A 23,128-nucleotide genomic window follows, 5' to 3' on the forward strand; every position below is an offset into this window, starting at 1 on the left:
AAATACTTTTGGATATTTAGCATTGTATATCACTTTTTCATTGCTAAAAACATTCACAAATTGATATTGTATATCACTATTTTATTGCTAGAAGATGGTATTTGTTTAAAAAAATTAATCATTAACAACGTACGTATACTTCGGGCTAGTTTAGTAGCTATTTTGAAAAGTGACTTTTAAATGTGCAGTAGAAAAGAAATTTTGAAAATATTATTTAGAAGTGCAGTTTAAAATTTAAATGTTTAGATTATTGTTAAAACTGAGTTTAAAAATATAAAAATGTCCATTATAGACATTATCTTATAAATTAAAAATATAGAATTATTGAAATCATGAATTTTATTTATTTTTAAATAATTAAAATAAACTATTAAGTATTAAATTATTTTTGAAAAGATTCTAATATTAAAATATAATGTAAATACATAATTAAGTGAACTCATACATTAATAAGGTAAAATTATAATTTGCTCTCAAACGCAAAGTTGAAAATGAAAAGGCTATAAATTCTAGCTTGTACGAATGATTTGAAATCATTGTTTTTACCGCAAATATTTTTCATCTATTACCCGTTTGATATTGATTTTACAGTGAAAATGAACCTTTTAGTTAAAAATGCGTTTGAAAACCCCACGTCAAACGAGGCATATGTAAATACAGTTGCTCGAACTCGAGACCTTTAGGAAGAATAATATTTTTTTTATCACTGAGATCGATTGATGGGTTCCCAATAATTACGGTGTGTGAATTATTAACAGTTAAGAAAAATTCCAAGTAAATTCTATTTTGAAATCAACTTAGACTATTAGAAAAACAAAAATTATTATTTAGTGTTTAGATATGTATAAAAAAGTACTCATATAATACATATATAACAATTATAATTTAATAGATATTATGTTTAAGTCAATAATAGGAAATATATGTATAGATAGAAATTAAGATGCAAATTTGTCATGTGGAGAATTTAAGAAAAGAACGAATATAATGTGTAATGAATGAAACAAAAGACTTGGAAAATGAAATCGAGCCGACTAGGAAGCTACAAAGCAGTTGCGTGGGAGATGGAATGAAACCAAAATGCTTTGCTTAATTTCAGCTTATACTCTTCTCTAAACACACTAAAATTTGTCAATAATTAGTGATTAAATTACTTCGATTAAATTCATATCGTTCACGTAATAACCAAATACTCCCTTTTTTTCTTTTATTATTTTAGTTGTGGATGGCGCGTCAAATCCTCATCAATGAGCAGGCAACTTGAAAACGCAAAAAAAAAAAATTAGAAGTATTAAAAAATAAATGAAATTAAAATAAAAAACGGAAGAAAATCCTTTATAAACGGACTCCCGCTATTTCTGCTTTTCTCGCCAACACTACTCAACCACGTTCGATTTCCTTCACTTTCTTTTCTTCTCTTCAAATCTTTATTCTCTGTGTTTTACTCACTTTCTTTAATGGAATCCTCTCCTCGGTCGTCCGTTATCATAATCGGCGCCGGCGTCTCTGGTCTGTTACATTAACCAATTCCACTGAATAAACCTGTGTATTACGTGTTATTATGAGATTATAATTTGAAAAGAACAAAAAAATAGATTGAGAGTGTTCTCTTCTAATCCACCCCTATTTTAAACTTGTGGATAGGTTTATCAGCGGCGAAGGTCTTGGCCCAGAATGGAATTGGGGATTTGTTGATCTTGGAAGCATCTGATAGAATTGGCGGTAGGATCCGGAAAGAGAAGTTCGGAGACGTCTCGGTGGAGCTGGGAGCGGGTTGGATTGCCGGTGTAGGTGGCAAAGAGTCCAATCCGGTTTGGGAGATAGCCTCGAAATTAGGCCTCCGGACATGCTTCTCTGACTACAGCAATGCGCGATTTAACATCTACGATCGGAGGTCAGAATCTGAATTTTTACCTCTTCTCTTTGGCGGTTAATAGTTTAAGATTTGAACATCTTCTGTTTGTGGTTCGAGAAGGAAAAATGAGATGGAATTCTGCTTCTGATGAATTAAAGCTGAATCCTTTCTTTTTATGAATGAATTGTAGCGGGAAGATATTTCCGAGTGGAATCGCCGCCGACTCGTACAAGAAAGCGGTAGACTCTGCGATTCAGAAACTAAAGGGCGTCGAGTCAAACAGTGTTGTTGATGCCACCAACAGAACCGACTTTTCTTTGTAAGAAGAAGATATGATTTATCATAATTATTAATTTACTTATTAGCTATCATTAGATTAATCTTTCCTTTTCATTTCGGATATTTTAGAACACCGAAGACCCCAATAGAGCTCGCAATTGACTTCATCTTACACGATTTTGAGATGGCAGGCAAGTTGCACAACTCATTTTTGCTTTCCCATGCTTGGATGCTAAGGAAAGCATTTTAGTTTTTTATTCATGCATTTGGAATTTGGAACTTTTTTTACGTCGTGAAAAACATACTCCAAAAACATTTTTCATTAGGAATTTCTATTACACATTCTTTTTCCCACTTCCACACTGCAATGCATAAAATTTTTAGTTTCTTTTTTGCTGATGCTTCTTGTTTTAGCATACAGAGGTTGAGCCGATATCAACATACGTAGATTTTGGGGAAAGAGAGTTTTTGGTTGCAGATGAAAGAGGTTATGAGTATTTACTGTATAAAATGGCTGAGGAATTTCTATTTACTTCGGAGGTTAAAATCCTGGACAACCGCCTTAAACTCAACAAGGTATGAATCCAACCCTTTGATTTCTTTTCTTTTCTTTTTTTCTTTTGAATCCGATTATTTAGTCCATATGACATGAATTTTTAGTTTTTTATAGCTCGGCCATGGGATGAAAACAAAGGAAATAGGGAGGGTGCAATTAGAAAAAAAATCTGAAACATTTATATGCATGCACTGTTCTCTTTTTGATGTAAAGCTTGATTGACTCACTTTTGGGAGTTGGCAGATAATGACGTTTACTAAAAGCTATTTTAACCTTTGATTATTTTTATTTTTATTATTATTATTATTTAGATACTTCTCTTCAGCCTTCACTATGGACGGTCAACTGTTTCTTTTTCGTTTCTATTTAGATATTTCTTTTGTTGATTAATTATATTGCTCCTCTTTTTTCTTTTTTTCTTACTGCATCATTATGATTTTATAGACGTAGACCACTGCATATTAGTATTTAGTTATAATGCTAATATATTTTTCTCGTTGAAAATTTTGGATTCTTTTGGTTGTTCCTTTTCTTGTCTCTTGACCCGTAGTCGTCTTTTCCATCACTGTAACGATCATTATCAACAGCAAGAAAATAGTTACGTCAACCACAAATGTTGGGTCTGTTCCCAACTATGAGCAATTACAATGATACAAAGCGGGGTTGCACTTATTAGACAATACCTTATAGTTTTTCATTTTAATTATTTAACTTGCTTTCAAACATTTAGGTCACTTTAGCCTCACTGAAGTGATCATCCAATAGTAGGGCCCCGAATTCTCCAATTTTCAGTATTCTGCAAACTGCACTGTCCACAATGACATGAGAACAACACCCCGGAGTTGAGATGTCTTGTCAAGCTTACATAGGGACATGCAAATAGAGTCTTGTCAGTTTCTCCATTTAATATGTTGTTGTATTCACTATCGTTGCTCTAAATCAGACATCAATTACCTTTTTCTTTTTTTCTTTCCTACTGTTTACAATGCCTTATGGAAACCTTCCGTAAGTTGGTAACGAGTGCATTGACTCCATGTTACCTCCTTCAATGAATCTTCCCCTTTCTGCTAGACCGCTTTTGGTATCTGAACTGCATGAATTTTCTTGCTTTGACTTCTCAGAATTTTATGAGACGTTTTGGCTGTTACCTTGGAATTCACCTACTCTAAAATTTTCTTTAAAAATTTTCAATTGACTAATAGTTCTTGTTTACTATAATATAATTAAGATGCTGAATATGTTTTTATTTATTTGTTCATGGACTTGGGGCAGGTTGTCAGAGAATTACAGCACTCGAGAAACGGCGTCACGGTGAAAACAGAGGATGGTTGCGTTTACGAAGCTGACTACGTGATTTTGTCTGCTAGCATTGGTGTTCTCCAAAGCGACCTTATTTCCTTCAGGCCAGCCTTGCCCGTAAGTATCTTCTTTTTCTTGCATTTATCCATCAACATCATGTGATTTATGAAGATCTTGACCGTTGATCAATAGGATGAGAACCCTATGCTATAGGTCCCCATAGATGCGAGTTGCGAATTTGTTTTCCTGGATTTTTAAGTTGTGGGCCACAATATTAAATATCATAAAGTTCGAGTAAAAATTTATGGTTCTTGGAACTTTGCTTTATTAAATAGAGTTTACTGGTGGGTGATGAAAGGAATATATATTCTCGAGGTGCCTTTATTATATACAAATACCATGGGTTGCACGATGATCCACAGATTGTTTAACCCATAGGCTCATGTGATTAGCTCTTTTCTAGGGTTTAGATTTTTCTTTACCTCAACACGTGTACTTTGTGGGGTTGATAATTTACAGCTGCATTTCATTTCATTGAATGGTACTGCTTGGATAAAAAGGAAAAAAAGAAATTTGAAGTGGTACTGCTGGACGCTATGATTATCAATTATTAATTAAACTTGTTAAACAAGCTTTTCCTTTGTCACTTTCAACTTCGTAGTTGGCTTTCTTAAAAAATTGGTTATTTAACCAGTGAACTAAGTGTTTAAGGGGAACTCTCTTTTTATAGGTTATGGGTTCAAACAGTTATGTTTGTAGAGTGTAGAGTGTGTATTGTTAATAATTAAGAAAGATTTTGAATAATATTACCTTGTAATCATCTTATATTATTTAAAAAAAACTTAGTTATTTAGGGGGACTATATAGGCCATGCCATGATTTGCATTTTTCTGAGAAGGTAAACTATGTTTAGATCTAACCCTTAGAAGCCAGCGACATCATATATTCACCTCAATGATTGATAGAGATGTGTAATAGAACTGAAGCTGGTCTGAGAAAGTGACTGAATAAAACACGAAAAGAAATTAGGACGGTATGTGAGAATGAGAATGAAGTTCATGTCTTCGTTGAACATGTAGGGTTTGGGTGCTGCTACTGATGTTGCTACAACCAAATTTGTAAATTGGCTATTTAATAGACCACTTCAAAGAAATTTGAAGGAAAAATCCCCCACTTGCTCTTTTATCCATAATGAAATCAGAAAAGGCTTCTTAGAGATGCCTTGAAATGACATTTCATATTATAATCCATATTTTATGGTGGTCCCCTGGCTTAAGATTGCTTAATCATATAAAATTTCTTTTGCTTGATTAAATGCTAATTAAAGATAATGTGTAATGATGACAGAGGTGGAAAACAGAAGCCATTGAGAAATGTGATGTGATGGTGTATACAAAGATCTTTCTCAAGTTTCCGTATAAGTTCTGGCCTTGTGGGCCTGGAAAGGAGTTCTTCATATATGCTCACGAGAGAAGAGGCTATTACACATTTTGGCAGGTTAGTTTAGTGGTTATTTCCTTTATAATATTGTTGCTAGCTAATTTTGATGTTTTTTCTGCCCCGTGCTCTTCCTGCTACCCATTATAAAAAATTCAATCTTCGATTTTTTTTTACTACCATAAAAGAATTCTGTGGCGTACACTGGTTCTTGATTCTAGGCTGCTCCTGCTCTATTTATCATGTTGCAATTAAGAACCCCGATTTTTTTACTACCATTATAAACGACAACGCCACGTTACTTGAATGATTAAGCAGCCGCTAAATACAGATAATTGCTATTTATTTTTTTAATGAAGTTGGTGGTTGACTTTGTTGGTTATTTTTGTCTGTTAGGAGCTATAATTAACATTTAATAACGTGATATATCTAGATTTGGTAACTAAGATTATATACATGGATTTGAGTAGACCACACTACATACGATGACACTGCACCTTTGATGGATTCAGTTACTATCTGAGTTGTTTTCTGTGGTTTTTTTGGTGAGAATGAAATGCCTTTGATAATCAGTTTGATTACCAAAAGATATTAATTAATGTATTTGCTTGACGTTGAAGAAAACTGCACCTTTTTAATGATTAACTTGGCCGGTAGCGGATGAAGTATGAGGTCACACTGTCTTTATCTTATATTTGATGAGAATCCTATTTCTTTTTTGCATCCATGATTGATTGTATCATCCATTCATTTTTTTAACTACCCCTGGTATTCATCCAAATTGGCTGCTGATCTGTTGCTATGTCATCAGCACATGGAGAACGCATACCCTGGTTCGAATATTTTGGTTGTAACATTGACGAATGATGAATCGAAACGTGTGGAATCTCAATCCGATGAAGAGACATTGAAGGAAGCAATGGTTGTACTTAGAGACATGTTTGGGACCGAAGTACCCAATGCCACCGATATACTTGTTCCCCGCTGGTGGAAGAACAGGTTCCAGCGTTGCAGTTACAGCAACTACCCTATGATCTCTAATAACCAAGTCATTAATGACATCAAGGTAACTCCTATTTTCTCTCAGTGTATAGTATCTAGCTATTTTTCTATAAATAAAGTAATGCATGAATCTTGTATTTCTTTTGGTTACATTTAGGCCCCGATTGGACGCATATTCTTTACTGGTGAACACACAAGTGAAAGATTCAATGGCTATGTGCACGGTGGATACCTTGCAGGTAAGGAAGATAGAGGCCATTTAGGGGTTGCTATTGTGCCTCCAATTTTGCTAATGTTTTGAGATTAAACAACTGTTACAGGTATCGACACAGGGGAAACTGTAGTGGAAGAAATAAGAAGGGATGAAAGGCAAAAAGATAAACAGAACCAAAATTTCCTGCTGGAGCCCTTGCTAGCATTAACATTAACTCAGGCGGATGCAGTCTCAAGTCTCCATAAATGCGACGTTCCCACACAATTGTATCTAAGCAGCAAGCTCGGCATTCCTGAAGCAATATTATGACTATATGAACCACATTTTGACAACTTCAACGATGCCGAAATCGATCGTGAAGGATGGTGTCGAGCCAAATGTAGATCGGCCCCTTGATACAATCCACAAGGTGAAATGAAAGAAATTGCATGCCTAAAGTGGGTATTGCATTGCTTGGGGATGGGGATGGGAAAGGGAAATGATAGATGAAGGAAATGATAGATGAAGGAAATGAGAGCAAAACACATGGTGTATTCTAATTGTACTTAAAACCCAGGATTATTAATTCAATCAAAGTATTAAGATGACCTAAATATTTTTCAAATAAAGCCTTGGCAATAGTAAGAAAATCTCCTTTGGCCTTGACTGGGTACAGCTCAACCCCTGCTTGCCATTTATTTGACAATGATATCCATTGTTTCCTCCATTCCACCATATTGAAACTCTCATTTTTCTCCAAGCTTTTTAACAAATAGTTAAAATAGCTTGAAGCTCGAGGCAGATAGTATCCTTCCAACAGTCCACTCCAAAAATTTGTTGGCTAATAATAAAAGAAAAGATTTAATGTTAGTTCAGTAATAAAAGCTTGAATGATGATGCACCGTATTCAACGTTACCATAATCATGAAGCTGGCTTTGATTGACTGCTGTGGTATCAAACCACATTGTCACTTGCGTTCTAGCATTCCATTCATACTGTCCACAAGGAGTTAAATGTAACTTCATACCATTCCAACAAAAATAAACCACAGTAAAATGGATGGGGGATGTATTGGCAAAGTTATGCTCTGTTTAGGGTTGTAAATGAACGAGACAGATTGTGAGCTACTCGAGTTTAATTCCATTGAAATTTGGTCAACACTCTAGTGGAATAAACTCGACTCAAATTCTTAATGAGGTAAAGCGAGCTACTGATACATGACTCAAAATACTCGCGAGCTACTGAAAAAGGTAATATATTATTTTTTTATTTTTTAAATTAAATTATTAACATTTATGTTATTTTTTAAAAACATTTAATATAAAATTTTCATGTATTTAAGGTTAAGGTTCGAACTCGAGCTTTAATCAAGCTAAGTCTGAAAACGTTTCAAGCTCAAGATTTTTCAAACTCGAGCTTCAATTTTTTATTTCGAGTTTAAGTCGAGCTTGATAATTTTAAACTCGTGAGCTTTCAAACCGAATCGAGCTCAAATTTACACTTTTCGAGTCGAGTCGAGCTCAATAATACTCAAGTTCAACTCGACTCATTTATAATCCTAGCTCTGCTATGTGACCAATGAGAAGGTACCCTATTATTGATGACTAATCACCCGAGCTTTTCTAAAGTAACAAAACAATGAGGAAAATATTTTGTACACACCTGCCTCGTCTCGCTTGGATTTTTTGCCAACATTTTTGCACTTTCAAGCCATGTTCCAAGTAGAAAATTGTCATCAGAAGCAACAAGTACATCAATATCCTTTATTAGTTGAATAAACTTCTGACCGTGAAAATTTAAAGCTTTGACATCCTTCCTTCGAAAAGCTTCCACTGCGTCCAAATAGACTTTGTTTGCTAGCTTTGACAACACTTGACGTGTTAAGTCGACCAAATCATATCTGTCAGAAAACTCTGCATAAGTGGATATAACTCCCTATTTTTATTTTACTTCCTGTATTAGGAGCTGCTTTTATTTTTTGTTTTTGATAATAATATATTGAAATAAGAAAAGAAAAAATGAGTTAACCTATATGTGAGGCTGCCAGCTAAATCATTTCCAGCCTCAAGGACATTGACGACCTTATGAGTAGAATACCACAAATGTGCTTGAGGCAGATCAGAGCTACTTTTCAGAAATGAAAATACTCTGAATCCTTTTTTTCAAGCTGTACGTATTGTTTCGCTTTGATGGTTGAGATACAGAATTTGTAGATGGATCATAATCTGGAAATTTGACTATGATATCTGTGTTATGATCCTGCCACAAATGAAGATGCAGCATTAGCTCCTATTTAAAAATGAGAGAATGTCCTAAAATACAAAAACTCAGAAGTTAAATTTAGCAGCTGGAAAATCTATTCCAGGTAGACACGTTCCTGAAGCATATTAAATAATTCTATAGTACAGTTTCATATTTGGATATATTTCCAGTAAGGGTTTCTCCTACAGGGAAGTAATATGGAAAAAGAATTAGTAGTTCATCAGTGTATTGAAACATAAAGCGATTCCGTCCATACCATTGTGGGTGTAGGTCTTCAGCCATTCCTACAATGCAAGAAGTTAGCTTTTGGCCGGACAGCCTACGCACTTGAAAAAACAAAAACACACCAGAGCACTATCATTGCATGCATCTCAGTAATGTCATAATCCTAAGTGTCGATGATGGTTGACAATACAGAATTAACATCTCCAACGTGCTAGTCTCTGTGTCTGTCAATTATAACTTGAAATATAATGGACTTTTATCTTAACAAGAACATGGAAGAGGAATAAATGTATGTTCCATCACTTTCAAGTTCTGAAATTGAATAGTTAAAAAAGGTCAATTACCAGAACTTTAACTTTTTCCTTCCGAAATGCCATTTCAGACATTAACTCATAAACAACTGGATTTTGCTCTATCCCTTCCATGCACATGCCAACACCTACCTACAGATCATAAAAAGTTTTAAAATGTTAATTTCTATCGATGATTAGAAAATATTTCTAAAACACAAGACACTGCATATCATGGTTGAATTTTTACTTATGCGAGCATCCACTGGACCAGAAGAAATTGCATCCAGTGTTCCATACTTTTCAATATTTCCTCCAAAATTATGCAGTAAACACCTGATAAAGATATACTCAACATAACAATGAATTCCATAATACAGACATCAAATTATACGTTCAAGAAAAAAAATGAATTAAAAAAGTAGACATCTTGCTAATGGGTTATGGAGTGCCATGAAATTTCAGGAGAAAATGATGACAGAATTACCAGACATAAGGAGTGCCATAAAATTGAGAGGATATTTCTCATATTGGTTTGACATCAGCGAATAAATCAAGAACTATCATTTTCCCCACTGGAACAGAATGTAAAAGTGCTTGCGAATATTACCAGATTTATATGATCAAATGAATTAACAAAATGACTGGCACTTAGAATACTGTTCCAAAAAGAACTATTTCCTAAGCAATAATATGCCAAATGACTTCTTTATTTTTCATATTTTAAAGAAATAAGGTTTTCTAACGATTCATCCCTGTTCCAATGTTATCCAAAACCTAAAAACCCAACTGAGAGTTCCTAATGCAGCTTGAATAGGCCATTGCTTAATACTTCAGAAAAAGGATAATAAAATAGTTTCCCAAGTAGCTGAAATGTTTAGATTATTAAAAGAGAGACACTCTAATAAGAATATCAAGTTGAAAACAAAATATGCTAGTTACTGATTGTTTAGTTTGTATATACCTTCATTTGGGGTGGCTTCCAGAAATTTGACTCGGTAGAAAAGCCAACCCTGCATATTGGTAGAATAATCTAGTAACAGTTAATGATAAAAGAAACCTAAATTATAGGAGTCAACTTAAATATGGCCATGTTATCATGCAAGGAAATCATATTAAAAAGTCAGATATACACTATACGTCATTTTATGGAAATATCATAAACTGTTTGCAAAAGAATAAACAGAATAAAAGAGGGTTCAATGTTGTAGAAGTAACGACCATACTTGCACCAACCACAAAGCATCTTTGTCACCATTGGACATTGCTTTGTACACAGCAGCACCGAGGGAAGAGATATATGTTGGGTCATTTGTAGGCAGGGAATTTTCATTGAATGTGTCACTGCATTCATAAAACATGTATTTTCTTCAATGTCACCAGCACAGAGAAAAAACAGCATAAAATAGAAAAACAAAGCAATAAATGGAGTTGTACTTCTAAGTTCTTATAGCTTGAAACAGTTCTGGGAGAAAAGAAATATGATGGTAAGATACAGTAATTAAATAGACTGAGATTATATACCAGTTGTAGATGTCAGTCACATCACCATATTCTGATGAAGTAGAAGACAACAGTGAGAACCCACAAGAAATAGTCAACAAATTAAGTAGGGAAGATGGAATTGTATAATGCTCATATATAACCTCAGAGCTTTTAAAAGTATGTACAATGTTAGCAGAAATAAAATGTGTTATCAATTCAGTAAGGGTAAATATACATTTTGGTGCTTGAACTTGGCTTCAAGGTGCAATTTGGTAACTAAACTATTTTTGGTCCAATTAGGTACCTAAACATTTTTTGTTCCAATTAGATACCTGAACTTGGCTTCATGGTTCAATTCGGTTCAAATAAGTCTGTCATGGTGGGAGGAGAAAGACGAGAGAACGAGGAGGATTTGGGGAATGAGGTGCGAGGGTTAGGGATTGAAGAGGAAGAATTGGGGATTGAGGCACGTGAGGGGAAGGTGATTTACTTACCTTCTGAAGTGGAGCAGGTGAACCGGTCCAGGAGGATTTGGAGTAGGTCCAGGAGGAATTGGAGCAGCCCGAGTCCAAAGGCCCAATACCTGCAAAAGAAAAGAAGGATAACTGAGTTTGTTATAGTCTGTTAGAAAAGACAGCCAGCTGGCAATCCTTAGAAATTCTGTTAGCCCTGTAACTAAATAAAACGGGAATATGGATGATATTTTTCCTTATGTTATGAATGAAAAGCATTTCCTTTCTCTAAATTCTCTCTTCTTCCTATTACCTCATTCTTGATTTCTCTTCTATTTCTCTTGAACCATAACAAATTGGTATCCAGAGCCTTAATTCCTGACAACTTTCAGAGGGTATTGCCAAAGAAGAACCAGAATATGGCTGAAGTTGATTTCTCTTCGCTGTAAAAACAGGTTGAAGATTTAGCTGTGTTAGTAAAGCAAGGCCAAGAAGACACTAATCCACCTAAATGGTGGGAAACTCAAGAAAATCGAATCACTGCATTGGAATCAAGAATGTCTACTAATCAGGGTTATGTTGAGGAGCTTTTAAAGATCTTAACAGGCAGAAATGGTGAGCAAGAACATTCTGCTGATGAACATGTACAAACTCCTAATACTTCTAAAAATGCTGAGAAGAATTTTTTTTTTGGTGACTGTGGTGAATGATAAGTCCAGATTTACTTATAAACAAAGTTATCAAAGGCTCAAGGCGCATCGAGGCGCAAAGTGTCCTGGAGCCTTGAGGCGCGAGACGCATGAAAGGCGCGGGATTCACAAAGGCGAGCGCATGATATCCAAAAAATTGTAACACATGTATATATTAATGCAATCAAACTCAAATATCATAGATACCCAATATTAGGCTTCAATAGAGTTTATTCTCAAATTCAAAATACCAACCTAACGTCATAAAAGTTATCAACAAGCATAATCAAGTACTAAGTTTAACAAAAACATTCAACATGCAAAAACAAAACATCAAATAAAGTCACTGATAATCATCATCAAACATCAAACTAATCCTCATCATCATCGTCAAGTGGTATGTCATCATCTTCCTCCTCATCCGTCTCACAATCCCCAATGTTTTCTTCTTCAGTGTCACTCTCCTCTAGCATAACAACTTCATCATCTTCATCATCTTCATCTATAAGGTGTGGTCTAGCTTTTTCCTTTCCTTTCGAGCTTGAACTAGCAACGTTCTTTCTTCTAGTATTATGGTCACGCTCATAAGCTCCGGAAGCTATACCAACATCCTTCCATGTCAAATCGTCATCATCAAACACATAATCTTCATTTTCTTCTTCATCCTCATCCATTCTACCCAACAACCATTCGTTACTTTCATCAATGTCATCCAAAGAGATTGGATCAATGACATCACGATGATTATAACGCCGTTTTAACGCTCGATTATATTTCACATAGACTAAATTATTGAGTTGAGTTTGCGCAAGTCGATTTCTTCTTTTGTTATGAAGCTGCCAAATTATAACAGAATAATCAAGAGTCAAAAACATTACTTATGATGTTTCTTAAATGATATCTAAGTTACTTACGAGACTAAAAATACTCCAATTTCGCTCACAATCACTTGTCCCAGAAGCCAGAAAAATGAAAACAGAAAATTAAATAAGAGAAACTGTGATTATCAAGAACAGACACATACGCAAACGAATAACTGCATACTTAAAAAAGGAAAAAAAAACAAGAACAGACACATACGAAATTACGAATAACTGTATACTTAGAAAAGAAAAGAAAAAAAACAAGAACAAACACATACGCACGAATTGTGGTGATTATCAAGAGAATTTGATTCAGAAAAACAAAATTCTTTCAACACAGATGGTTAACAGTATAAATCGAAAGATCAATCGAAGAACAGAATCACTTACGGGAAGAATTGAATGTGTGAATCAATTAATCGAATTGTTGCTACTTTCTTGTTCAACGTCGCAGTCTCCAGTCGAAGAAAAGGAGGAAGCGAACGATCGATAGATTAGTATGTATGGATTAGAAGGCCGATTGACAGTAGATTGAGGGTTTTAAATAAGAAAGGAGAAGGAAAAATAAGAAAATGAGACTCTTACGTGTAGTTAGAGCCTTAAAAGACAAATCAAATTCAAATAATAATAATATTCTTTAAAAAAAATTAAAATGAAGATAAGATAGGATAAGTTTATTTTGAAATTTAATATTAAAATTTGTGTTCTGTGAAATATTATTATTTAAATTAGTATAATGTAAATTTCAGAATAATTAAATTAGATTTCAAAATAAATAAATTTAATTATTTTAGTAAAATTCGAATAATTTAAGTATACATACTCACAAAACTTTTAAATCATAGATTTATATCCTTCACTTAGTTATTAATCAGTAAGTTAATTAAACATTCTTTTTAATCTATGCTAATACATAGAAGTACTTTTTCTTTCCGAGTTTCATCAGTTAATCGTGCATTCCTATTATAGGTTTGCTTAATTTTTAGACTGTCACAAATTTTGATGAGCAGAAAAGAAAATATCAAATACTGATAGATAAATAAACTTAGGTGAAGAAAGGACCAAAAACGATTACAAAGCTTATTTGTTTGAAACAACATAACGAAAATGGTCGTTCATTTATGCAGACCATGTATGCATAGAAGAGAAGCCCTGCAGTAATAATTACAAGGTTTTAAGCCCACATCGCGCCTTAATTGCGCCTCGACTGAGCCTCGCGCCTCAGAGCCTCTTTGCGCCTCGCTACGCCTAGGTGCGCCTAGGCTACGTGCCTCGCTTCAGTGTTGAAAAAGCCCGTCCAGTGAGCCTCTGCGCTTTTGCGCCTCAGGCGCGCTTTTTACAACTATGCTTATAAAACTGATGAACCTGGGATTTTAAAAGCTAAACCTGATGCTTGTTTAGCCATTAAGAACAATTCTAGACATGAGAATCAAATGGGTGAAAACAGTGAATCTAGACCTATTATGTTGGGTTCTGAAGTAGAAAGAAGAGGCCTAGGGGGTTCATTTAACAGTTCAGGGACTATGTGGCATAGACCTAAAATTGAATTGCCATTTTTTGAATCAATCGTAGGGGATGGCTTCAGAAGTGCCTTAAGTATTTTTCTCTCTGTAGTGTTCCTGTAGATCAGAGAGTTGAAGTAGCCACTATGTATCTTACAGGCAAAGCAGAAATTTGGTTTGATGGCTATATTATACAGAAACATCATGTAACATGGCATGAGTTTGAAGTTGATCTTTGTCACAGATTTAGTGACAGGTCTTTTTCTGATATAGTGGAAGAATTCACTAAGCTGCCTCAGAAGGGGTCTGTTGAGGACTATCAAGAGAAGTTTGAGGAGTTACAACCACACATGCTATTGCAGAATCCTACCTTAAATGAGGATTTCTTTGTATCACTTTTCATCAGTGGACTTAGAGAAGACGTCAAACATAAGGTCAAGGCTCTAGATCCTAAAAACTTGTCTGAGGCATGCAAACAAGCTAAGTTTTATAAATTGTCTGTTGAGTTTGAGAATATAAGATTGAGGCTTTCTTTTAAAACCCCACCCTACCCAAACCCCATTACTACTTCTAAGACAAATTCATGCATTACCTCTCAAAAACACATCAATTTCCAATCCAAAACAGAACCTCATGGACTACAGAAGACAAAACAATCTTTGTTTTAAGTGTGGAGAGAAATTTCTTCCTGGGCATCAGTGTAAGACAAGGAACTTAAACATGATGATTGAGGAAGAGTCTGCTATACCTACAGAAACTGTACCTACTGAATCAGACCAGCAAATGTTGCAAGAAGAGGAGAGCATAGAAATATCTATGAATGTTATTACTGGTTGCATTAGCCATAATACATTAAGAATTTAGGGAACAATTCAAGGCAACCATTAAACATTTTGATTGACAGTAGTAGTACCCACAGTTTTTTAACACCACAATGGGTTGATGCTGGAATTCAAGTGCTTACCCCATACCCTTTACCTATTGCAGTAGCTGATGGTCAACAACTCTACAGTTCAGCAAGATGTAACAAAGTAGAGTGACAGATGCAAGGACACTCTTTCATACATGATTTTAGACTCCTTAAACTGGGTGGGAGTGATATGGTCTTAGGTGTTGATTGGATGAAATTATTTAGTCTAATTTTGATGGATTTCAATCAAATGACAATGAGTTTTGAACATCAGGGTGAAAATATTGTTATACAAGGACAACAACCATCACTGTCATTGCAGCAAATTTCAAGGCTACATTATTGAAAATGACAGCCTCAGATGCACTATTTTGGGGCATGTGGTACTACTGAGTATGACTGAGACTCCTAAACCTATTCCTGCAGCTCTTAAACCTTTTTTAAAAAAGTATAGCTCTATTTTTGTTGAGCCTAAGGTTTACCACCTACAAGAAACCATGATCATACTATTCCTCTCAAACATGGGTCTAGTCCTATCAATCTAAGACCCTACAGATTTCCCCATAATTAGAAGGCTGAAGTGGAACAACAGATTGCTACCATGCTTTCCTCCTCTATTATTCAACCTAGCAAGAGTTCATTTGCTTCTCCATGCCTCTTAATTAAAAAGAAGGATGGTACTTGGCGGTTTTGTGTTTATTACAGACAGCTAAACAATATGACAGTGAAGGATAAATTTCCTATTCCTGTTGTGGAAGATCTATTGGATGAACTACATGGAGCTTTTTATTTTTCAAAGATTGATTTAAGATCAGACTATTGACAAATCAGAATTAAAGATGAGGATATTTACAAAATAGCATTCAGAACTCATCAAGGCCATTATGAATTCAAGGTAATGCCTTTTGGACTCACTAATGCCTCTGCTACATTTCAAGCATTAATGAATGAATTGTTTAGTTTATTCCTTAGAAAGTTTGTCTTGGTTTTCTTTGATGATATCCTAGTCTACAGTAACTCTATGGCAGAACATATTACTAATTTACAACTAGTTTTAGAGGTTTTGCAAATCAATCAGTTATTTGCCAAGTTGTCCAAATGTTTCTTTGGACAAACTCAAGTGGAGTATTTGGGGCATATTATTTCAGCAGCTAGAGTAGCTACAGATCCTACCAAGGTAGAAGCAATGAAGAATTGGCCTACTCCTAAATCTTTAAAATCTCTGCGTGGGTTTTTGGGTTTAACTGTCTACTATAGAAGGTTTATTAGAGACTATAGCTCTATAAGCAAACCTTTAACACAATTGCTTACTAAATACAGTTTTAAGTGGACCACTGAAGCTTTGATTGCTTTTGAAAATCTAAAACAGGTTCTGTGTGTTGCTCCTGTTTTAGCTCTACCTGATTTTAGTAAGAGTTTCTATTTGGAAACAGATGCCAGTTCAGGAGGTATTGGTGTTGTGTTATCTCAAGTTGGCAGACCTATTGCTTATCTTAGTAAAGCTCTTAGTCCTAGACATGCTGCCCTCTCCATTTATGATAGAGAGTATCTTGCTATTTTATTAGCAATCTCTAAATGGAGGCATTACTTAGAGAGCAAACCATTTGTTATTAAAACAGATCATGAGCCTCTAAAGTATTTACTAGAGCAGAAATTAACCACCACAATTCAAAAGAACAGGTTGAATAAATTATTGGGGCTTGATTACACTATTCAATACAGAAAGGGTAAGTCAAATATTGTAGCAGATGCTTTGTCTAGGCAATGGGAAGATCATAGTCAGTGTCTTGCTATGGGAACTACTTTGATCATTCCTAGTTGGGTGCAAGAAGTGGAAGACAGCTATAAGGAGGACAAAATGGCTCTTGATTGGATCTTTATATTAACTGTGAATTTCAATGTTGATCCTAATTGGAAATTTTCAAAAGGGATCCTCAGATTTAAGGACAGGGTCTACATTGGGTCTGCTGGGTCTCTTAGACTACATATTCTTCAAACCCTACATGATTCACCTCATGGAGGTCATTCAGGGACTCAGGCTACTTATCAGAGGATTAGATCATACTTCTATTGGCCTAGGCTTAAAGCTATGGTAGCCACCTGTCAGATCTTGTACAGTTTGTCAACAAATTAAGGTGGAGCATATACCTAAACCATGACTACTACAGCCCCTACCTATTCCTTAGCAAGCTTGGAAGATGATTACTATGGATTTTATTGATGGCCTACCTACTTCATTCAAGAAAAATTGTATATTGGTGATAGTAGATAAGTTCACAAAATACAGCCATTTTTTGGCACTGTCCTACCCCTACCCTACAGCTGATGTAGCTAAGTTATATTTAGACAATGTTTACAAGCTACATGGCCAGCCTAAAATGGCCATTTCAGACAGAGATAAGACATTCACTAGTCACTTTTGGAGAGAACTAATGAAGCAGTTGGGAACTACAACCTATTCAGCACTGCTTACCATCCTAAAATTGATGGCCAGACAGAAAGGGTAAACCAATGTCTTGAGCAGTATTTAAGAGGTCTTGTTTTTTTTTAACCAAAACAGTGGGCTAAGTGGTTGCCTCATGCTGAGTGGTAGTACAATACTACCTATCACACAGCCCTAAACCTAACACCCTTTCAAGCTCTATATGGCTATAAGCCTCCTACGATGGTTTGGCAAACAGAAACACAAGTATAGATTGTTGGGGATTTAATGCGTAGCAAGAAGAAATCAGACAGCTTGTGAAATAACAATTAGAACATGCTAGTAATCGCATGAAACAAGAAGCAGACAAAAAACGATCAGAACGGGTATTTGCAGTAGGGGATGAGGTTTACCTGAAATTGCAACTGTATCGTCAAACCTGCCTTGCCCTGCGAAAGAATCTGAAATTAACGGCTAAATTTTATGGGCCATACAAAATTACAGAAAGAGTTGGAGAGGTCGCATACAGATTAGACTTACCAGAAACATCTCGCTTGCACCCAGTCTTTCATGTCAGTCTGTTGAAGAAGCATGTTGGTGCAACACAGTCACCTCGACCGATCCTCTTGTGGTTGATGACGAGGGGTCATTTCGAATAGAGCCAAGTAAAATTTTGGGCAAAATTGTTAATCGCAATAACAAACCTGTGACACGGTTGCTTGTTCGATGGACTAACTGGATGATTCGAATGACACCTGGGAAGATTACTCCGTTCTTCGAGGCCAGTTTCCATCATTTGATCCTTGGGGACAAGGATCTTCTCAAGGGGCGGTATTGTCATGGTGGGAGGAGAAAGATGAGAGAACGAGGAGGATTTGGGGAATGGGTGTGAGGGTTAGGGATTGAAGAGGAAAAATTGGAAATTGAGGCACGTGAGGGTAAGGTGATTTACTTACCTTCTGAAGTGGAGCAGGCTGAACCGTCCAGGAGGATTTGGAGCAGGTCCAGGAGGAATTGGAGCAGCCCGAGTCCAAAGGCCCAATACCTGCAAAAGAGAAGAAAGATAACTGAGTTTGTTATAGTCTGTTAGAAAGGACAGCCAGCTGGCAATCCTTAGAAATTCTGTTAGCCCTATAACTAAAAAAACAAGAATATGGATGATATTTTTCCTTATGTTATGAATGAAAATCATTTCCTTTCTCTAAATTCTCTCTTCTTCCTATTACCTCATTCTCGATTTCTCTTTCTATTTCTCTTGAACCATAACAAAGTCTTTCATCCTAAGTACTAATTTGAACCAAAAAGTGAAGTTCAATTACCAATGAAACAATTTTGGATACCTAAAAAACTTTAGGTATCAATTGAGCATTAAAGTCTAGTTTTTTTTTTTTTTTTGAAATACTTTATTGGACCAAAAAAGAGTTTAGATGCCAAACTGCTCCTTGAAGCCGAGTTCAGCTACCAAGATATATATTTACCCGTTCAGTAATAAGGGACTTACTTTTTCTCGCCAATATTGTACTTTTCCTAGTTGGCACAAATGATGTCAATATCTACATGCCCATGTGCTCACTCTCTTAGTCAGAAGTGTGCACAAACACATTCTTAGTAAAGGTAATATACCTAGGGGATTCAAATAGCGATCGCAGTAACGTTTTCGGTCACGTCGTATTTGTCGCGATTGCGGACATAGCGGGCGCTATTACGAGAATTGCGGGTATCGCGGTCATATAATAACGGTTATGAAGGGCACCGTTACCTGTATATTGCGGGCACTATCGCAATCGCGGACCGCTATTTAAATCCTTGATATACCTAAATTTCGTCTGGTATATAACTAATGCCCGTCTTATTTTGCCTCAGCATTTCTAGATAGAATCATTTAGTACTACATTTAAATTTTTATATTCCTATCAGTCATTTTATTAGTTAAATGCTGAATGTATCTAAAACATTACTAAAACAAATCAATATCAGCACTTCTAGATGAACAAATCTTTGATCTGCATTCTGATAAAAGCCTCTCCAATCTCAACAAATAGAGGATCAGAAGGATTCAGGAGATAAGTACAGCACCAATGCAGATCACCGTCCACTGTGTTCCTATAAGGGGTAAAAACAGAACAGTAAACTCATGCTTTTATAAATTAATCTTTCAATGCATCATGTATATGGTCCAAAAAAGTAACAACAAAAATCATTCATAGTTTTCTTAAAGTGAAACCCACAAGGAATGTCATCAGTAACTCATGATGTGCTCTCAAGAATAGGAAAATCAAGTACCAGTCCCCTAGTCTAGTTATATTTGCTGAAGGGAAAACTGTCTTCAAAGCTGCTGCAACATTCCCAGAGAAAGACGGAAGCACTGGAGCAAATGGAAGACAATATAATTATCAGCTATATTGGTTGTAAAACAACGATAAAACTCTGTTGTATAAACTAGCTCTAACATAATTTAATGCAATAATTGATGCGTAGAGACACAGCTGTACAAAAATAGACATGAACATTGCAATGGAAACATTAAATAATTTCTATCAGAAATTTAACTGTACCCGGAGTCATGCCTAGCTCTAACATCCGAGATAGTATCTTCTTTTGTAAAACCAATTGCTGATTCAACCAGTTTTCCGATAAAGGACCACCCCACCTGTGGCAAAAAATAAAACCTTAGGTCCAAGAAACCAAAAGCAGAAGATCAGTATACCAATAACAGGACTTAATAAAAAAATGAAGAACCTATGATTCAGAAAACTTAAGGAACACAGCATTTTCCTTTCACCAAATATTGTGATTTTGTTGGTGATTACGAGCATTTTGTATCAATTATTACCATGACCGTGCCTTGTAATAGGCTAGTGCACAAGTTTAGCATAATGAGAGATATTAAACAGAACACTCACCCAGTATGAAGATTTGTGGTGTGTACAATCCATTTTTGGTGATAGAACACCAATCAGGATGAAGATTTGATTTGTATAAAACCTGGTTTTGGTGGCAGCTCGACTTGGTTTATACCTTATGTTCTGTGTATACAATTTCAATCAAACCCTTTCTTGAACTAAAACACCCAATGCTCCATAAGGATGAATATTCCTTATGCCAAAATGTGTAATAAACTTCAATATATTCCGTCTAATACGAAATATAAAAATTCCGCCTACTGCTAAACACAGAAATAGAAGCATCAATATTAACCTCCTTTTTGCAGCCATTATGTTTGAGAAATAGGATAACAGTTAAAAAAAATCATATCTAACCTACCCATGTAAATTTCCCATGTGAGCCCAAGCAAGGAAAGCTGGTCCACCAAAGAAATCATTCAAATCTTCCATGGTAATATTAAATCCCTGGAGATTAGAAGCTGATTCTTAATAGATATAAAAGGAAATAAGTCATCTTGCACAAATAACATTAACACAAGACAAATCAAGATGCTTAATAACATTGAAGGTTCTTCACCATGAAAACATTTTGCCATATGGCTTCTTGTCCCGTAAATGCCAACTGCAGGTTGATTCCTTGGAGAGCCATCCAGTCTATCTCTTTCTCCCATCTTTCCCAATCCCACCAGACATATGAATCTGCAGGAAAGGCTATGATATTGCAGGGAGTACTTTTCTAACATCATGTAATGTCTAAAAACTATATATCTGCTGTTATCATCTTCTTCTCAGTGTCAATCACTATTACGATAAGAACTACAGTCCAACTGTAAAATAACCTAAATCAGTTCAACCTTATTCCTCCTTTTCAATGGGGAACACAAACCTAAGATGACTGTGCAGTTCTGAAACTATTGTACGTTATAACCTACATGAACATGATGATTGGAAAGAGTGAGTGCAGGAACAAGGGTCCATATACTTACAACTAGAAGTAACAACATTTTGGTAATAGTTCCATGGAACAGGCCGTTGAATCAGCACACCGTCATCTTTTACACGGGGCAATAACCCTGGCTTGGGAACGGAGGCTAACTGCACACCACCAGTCTTGTCCCAAGATACATGAGCACCACAGAAATATTTAATATGCCAGTGGAGGCCAGAGGCAATTTCAACTGCTGTGGTACCTTAATTCTGGGGTTGGCAAAGAAAAAAAAATTGTCAAAACGGCAAACACTTTTAACCATCTTCTTAAACTGAAGCAAGAAACAAGACGATCCAAACTCTTTTGCATCATCCTGTTAACCAGGAATAACATTACCTAATGTTGTAGGATATGATCATTAGTCAAATTGACTAAAATCCTAGAAGTTTTCAGAACAACACAAATAGGTATCCATCCCCACACTCTACAATTATGAACTAAAACAAGAACTGATTGTACATACATTATCTCGGGTCCATTTTGGTTGAAGCCATTGTAATTTTCTATGGAAAAGCAACCTTGTCCCCCACAAACATCCTGATATACGGAAGAGAAGTACGGTAACAGTCAAAGACAGTAACAACAAGAACAAAATGTATGGTTGCAATTGTACTAGTTTTCTCTTTAAGAGGCTAATAGACCAGCTCTTCCTTCAAAGAATAAACATAGTAACTAGCAACTCAAATTAGACTAAAAGAGGATAGATACAAACACCTTGGAGACAATCTTAAAGTCGAAACTGTGAAAATGGGTAGGGAGCAATCTTCCCAAGACGGCTTTAGCGGCTGATTCTTGAACCGAAGGAGATGAGCGTTTGGAGTCTAACCGCGTGAGTATTACCTGAATTTCATCTGTCGTTGAAAAGGATAGCGGAAGTCGCGATATAAACAGGGTTAAGATAATTACTACATGAAAAAGGCAATCGGCAACGTTGATTTTCATTGTGGGGGAATTCTTCACAACGCTGATTTTCAACGGCCAATGCAACTACTTCCAAAATAAACAATGATTAACCTTCATTTTCACCATCGCCGCCTGGTTTATACCGCCAGGAACTTGTTATACCGTAGCGTGACATAGTCAGTGAACGAACGAGAAATAGAATCCAAACTATAAGCGGCCAAAACTAACACCAGCGTCATGTTTGTACATACCATGGTTGGATAAATAAAATGGTAAACTACCCAACAGTCACTAAAGTTAGATTAGCTTTGTCATTAAAGTTTGAAAATATATAAATAGTAACTAACGTTATGGTTTTCTATCAAGATGGTTAGTCGTGTGACCGAAGTCTGATGCATAATTAGAAAGCTAATTTGGAACCTTTAACCAATCCCTTTGCCCCTTTTAAGTTTAGAAAAACCAAATGCAAAATTAAAATACTATTAGACTTCTTTTTGGATCAAGTCTCAAGTCAAATATGAGAGATTTACTTAATGGAGTTGTTCTCGATCCAATTATAAAGTGGTGGATATAGAAATATTTTGAAGACGAGCATATATTTATTAATAACACATAAATTTTGTATAAGTA

The 23,128-nt window shown here is 35.5% G+C and overlaps 2 protein-coding genes and 1 long non-coding RNA gene across 3 annotated transcripts; 1 reads left to right on the forward strand and 2 right to left on the reverse strand.

Annotated features, from left to right (window-relative positions):
* Window positions 1-1,384: 1,384 nt before the first annotated feature.
* On the forward strand, window positions 1,385-7,067 carry LOC120186670 (polyamine oxidase 1-like). The gene is made up of 10 exons (XM_039190549.1): window positions 1,385-1,509; window positions 1,645-1,894; window positions 2,046-2,174; window positions 2,264-2,325; window positions 2,556-2,710; window positions 3,963-4,106; window positions 5,337-5,486; window positions 6,238-6,492; window positions 6,586-6,667; window positions 6,749-7,067. Exons 1-10 carry the CDS (start codon window positions 1,458-1,460, stop codon window positions 6,949-6,951), a joined length of 1,482 nt encoding a protein of 493 aa, XP_039046480.1. The 5' UTR covers window positions 1,385-1,457; the 3' UTR covers window positions 6,952-7,067.
* A 277-nt stretch (window positions 7,068-7,344) lies between these two features.
* Window positions 7,345-22,633, reverse strand: LOC120186677 (alpha-N-acetylglucosaminidase-like). The gene is made up of 18 exons (XM_039190559.1): window positions 22,310-22,633; window positions 22,059-22,132; window positions 21,594-21,804; window positions 21,185-21,306; window positions 20,987-21,072; window positions 20,278-20,372; window positions 20,006-20,087; window positions 19,719-19,825; window positions 10,924-10,954; window positions 10,626-10,743; window positions 10,364-10,412; window positions 9,633-9,735; window positions 9,454-9,552; window positions 9,141-9,210; window positions 8,651-8,881; window positions 8,285-8,522; window positions 7,539-7,617; window positions 7,345-7,462 (listed from the first exon to the last, which is right to left on the reverse strand). Exons 4-12 carry the CDS (start codon window positions 21,254-21,256, stop codon window positions 9,650-9,652), a joined length of 726 nt encoding a protein of 241 aa, XP_039046490.1. The 5' UTR covers window positions 21,257-21,306; window positions 21,594-21,804; window positions 22,059-22,132; window positions 22,310-22,633; the 3' UTR covers window positions 7,345-7,462; window positions 7,539-7,617; window positions 8,285-8,522; window positions 8,651-8,881; window positions 9,141-9,210; window positions 9,454-9,552; window positions 9,633-9,649.
* Window positions 11,655-19,567, reverse strand: LOC120186688. The gene is made up of 4 exons (XR_005522222.1): window positions 18,427-19,567; window positions 18,263-18,347; window positions 18,136-18,171; window positions 11,655-11,779 (listed from the first exon to the last, which is right to left on the reverse strand). It is a non-coding gene; the product is annotated as an uncharacterized LOC120186688 (long non-coding RNA).
* Window positions 22,634-23,128: the final 495 nt, after the last annotated feature.

Source organism: Hibiscus syriacus, unplaced genomic scaffold (genome assembly GCF_006381635.1).
Source record: "Hibiscus syriacus cultivar Baekdansim isolate YM2019G1 unplaced genomic scaffold, ASM638163v2 tig00004013_pilon, whole genome shotgun sequence".
NCBI lineage: Eukaryota > Viridiplantae > Streptophyta > Magnoliopsida > Malvales > Malvaceae > Hibiscus > Hibiscus syriacus.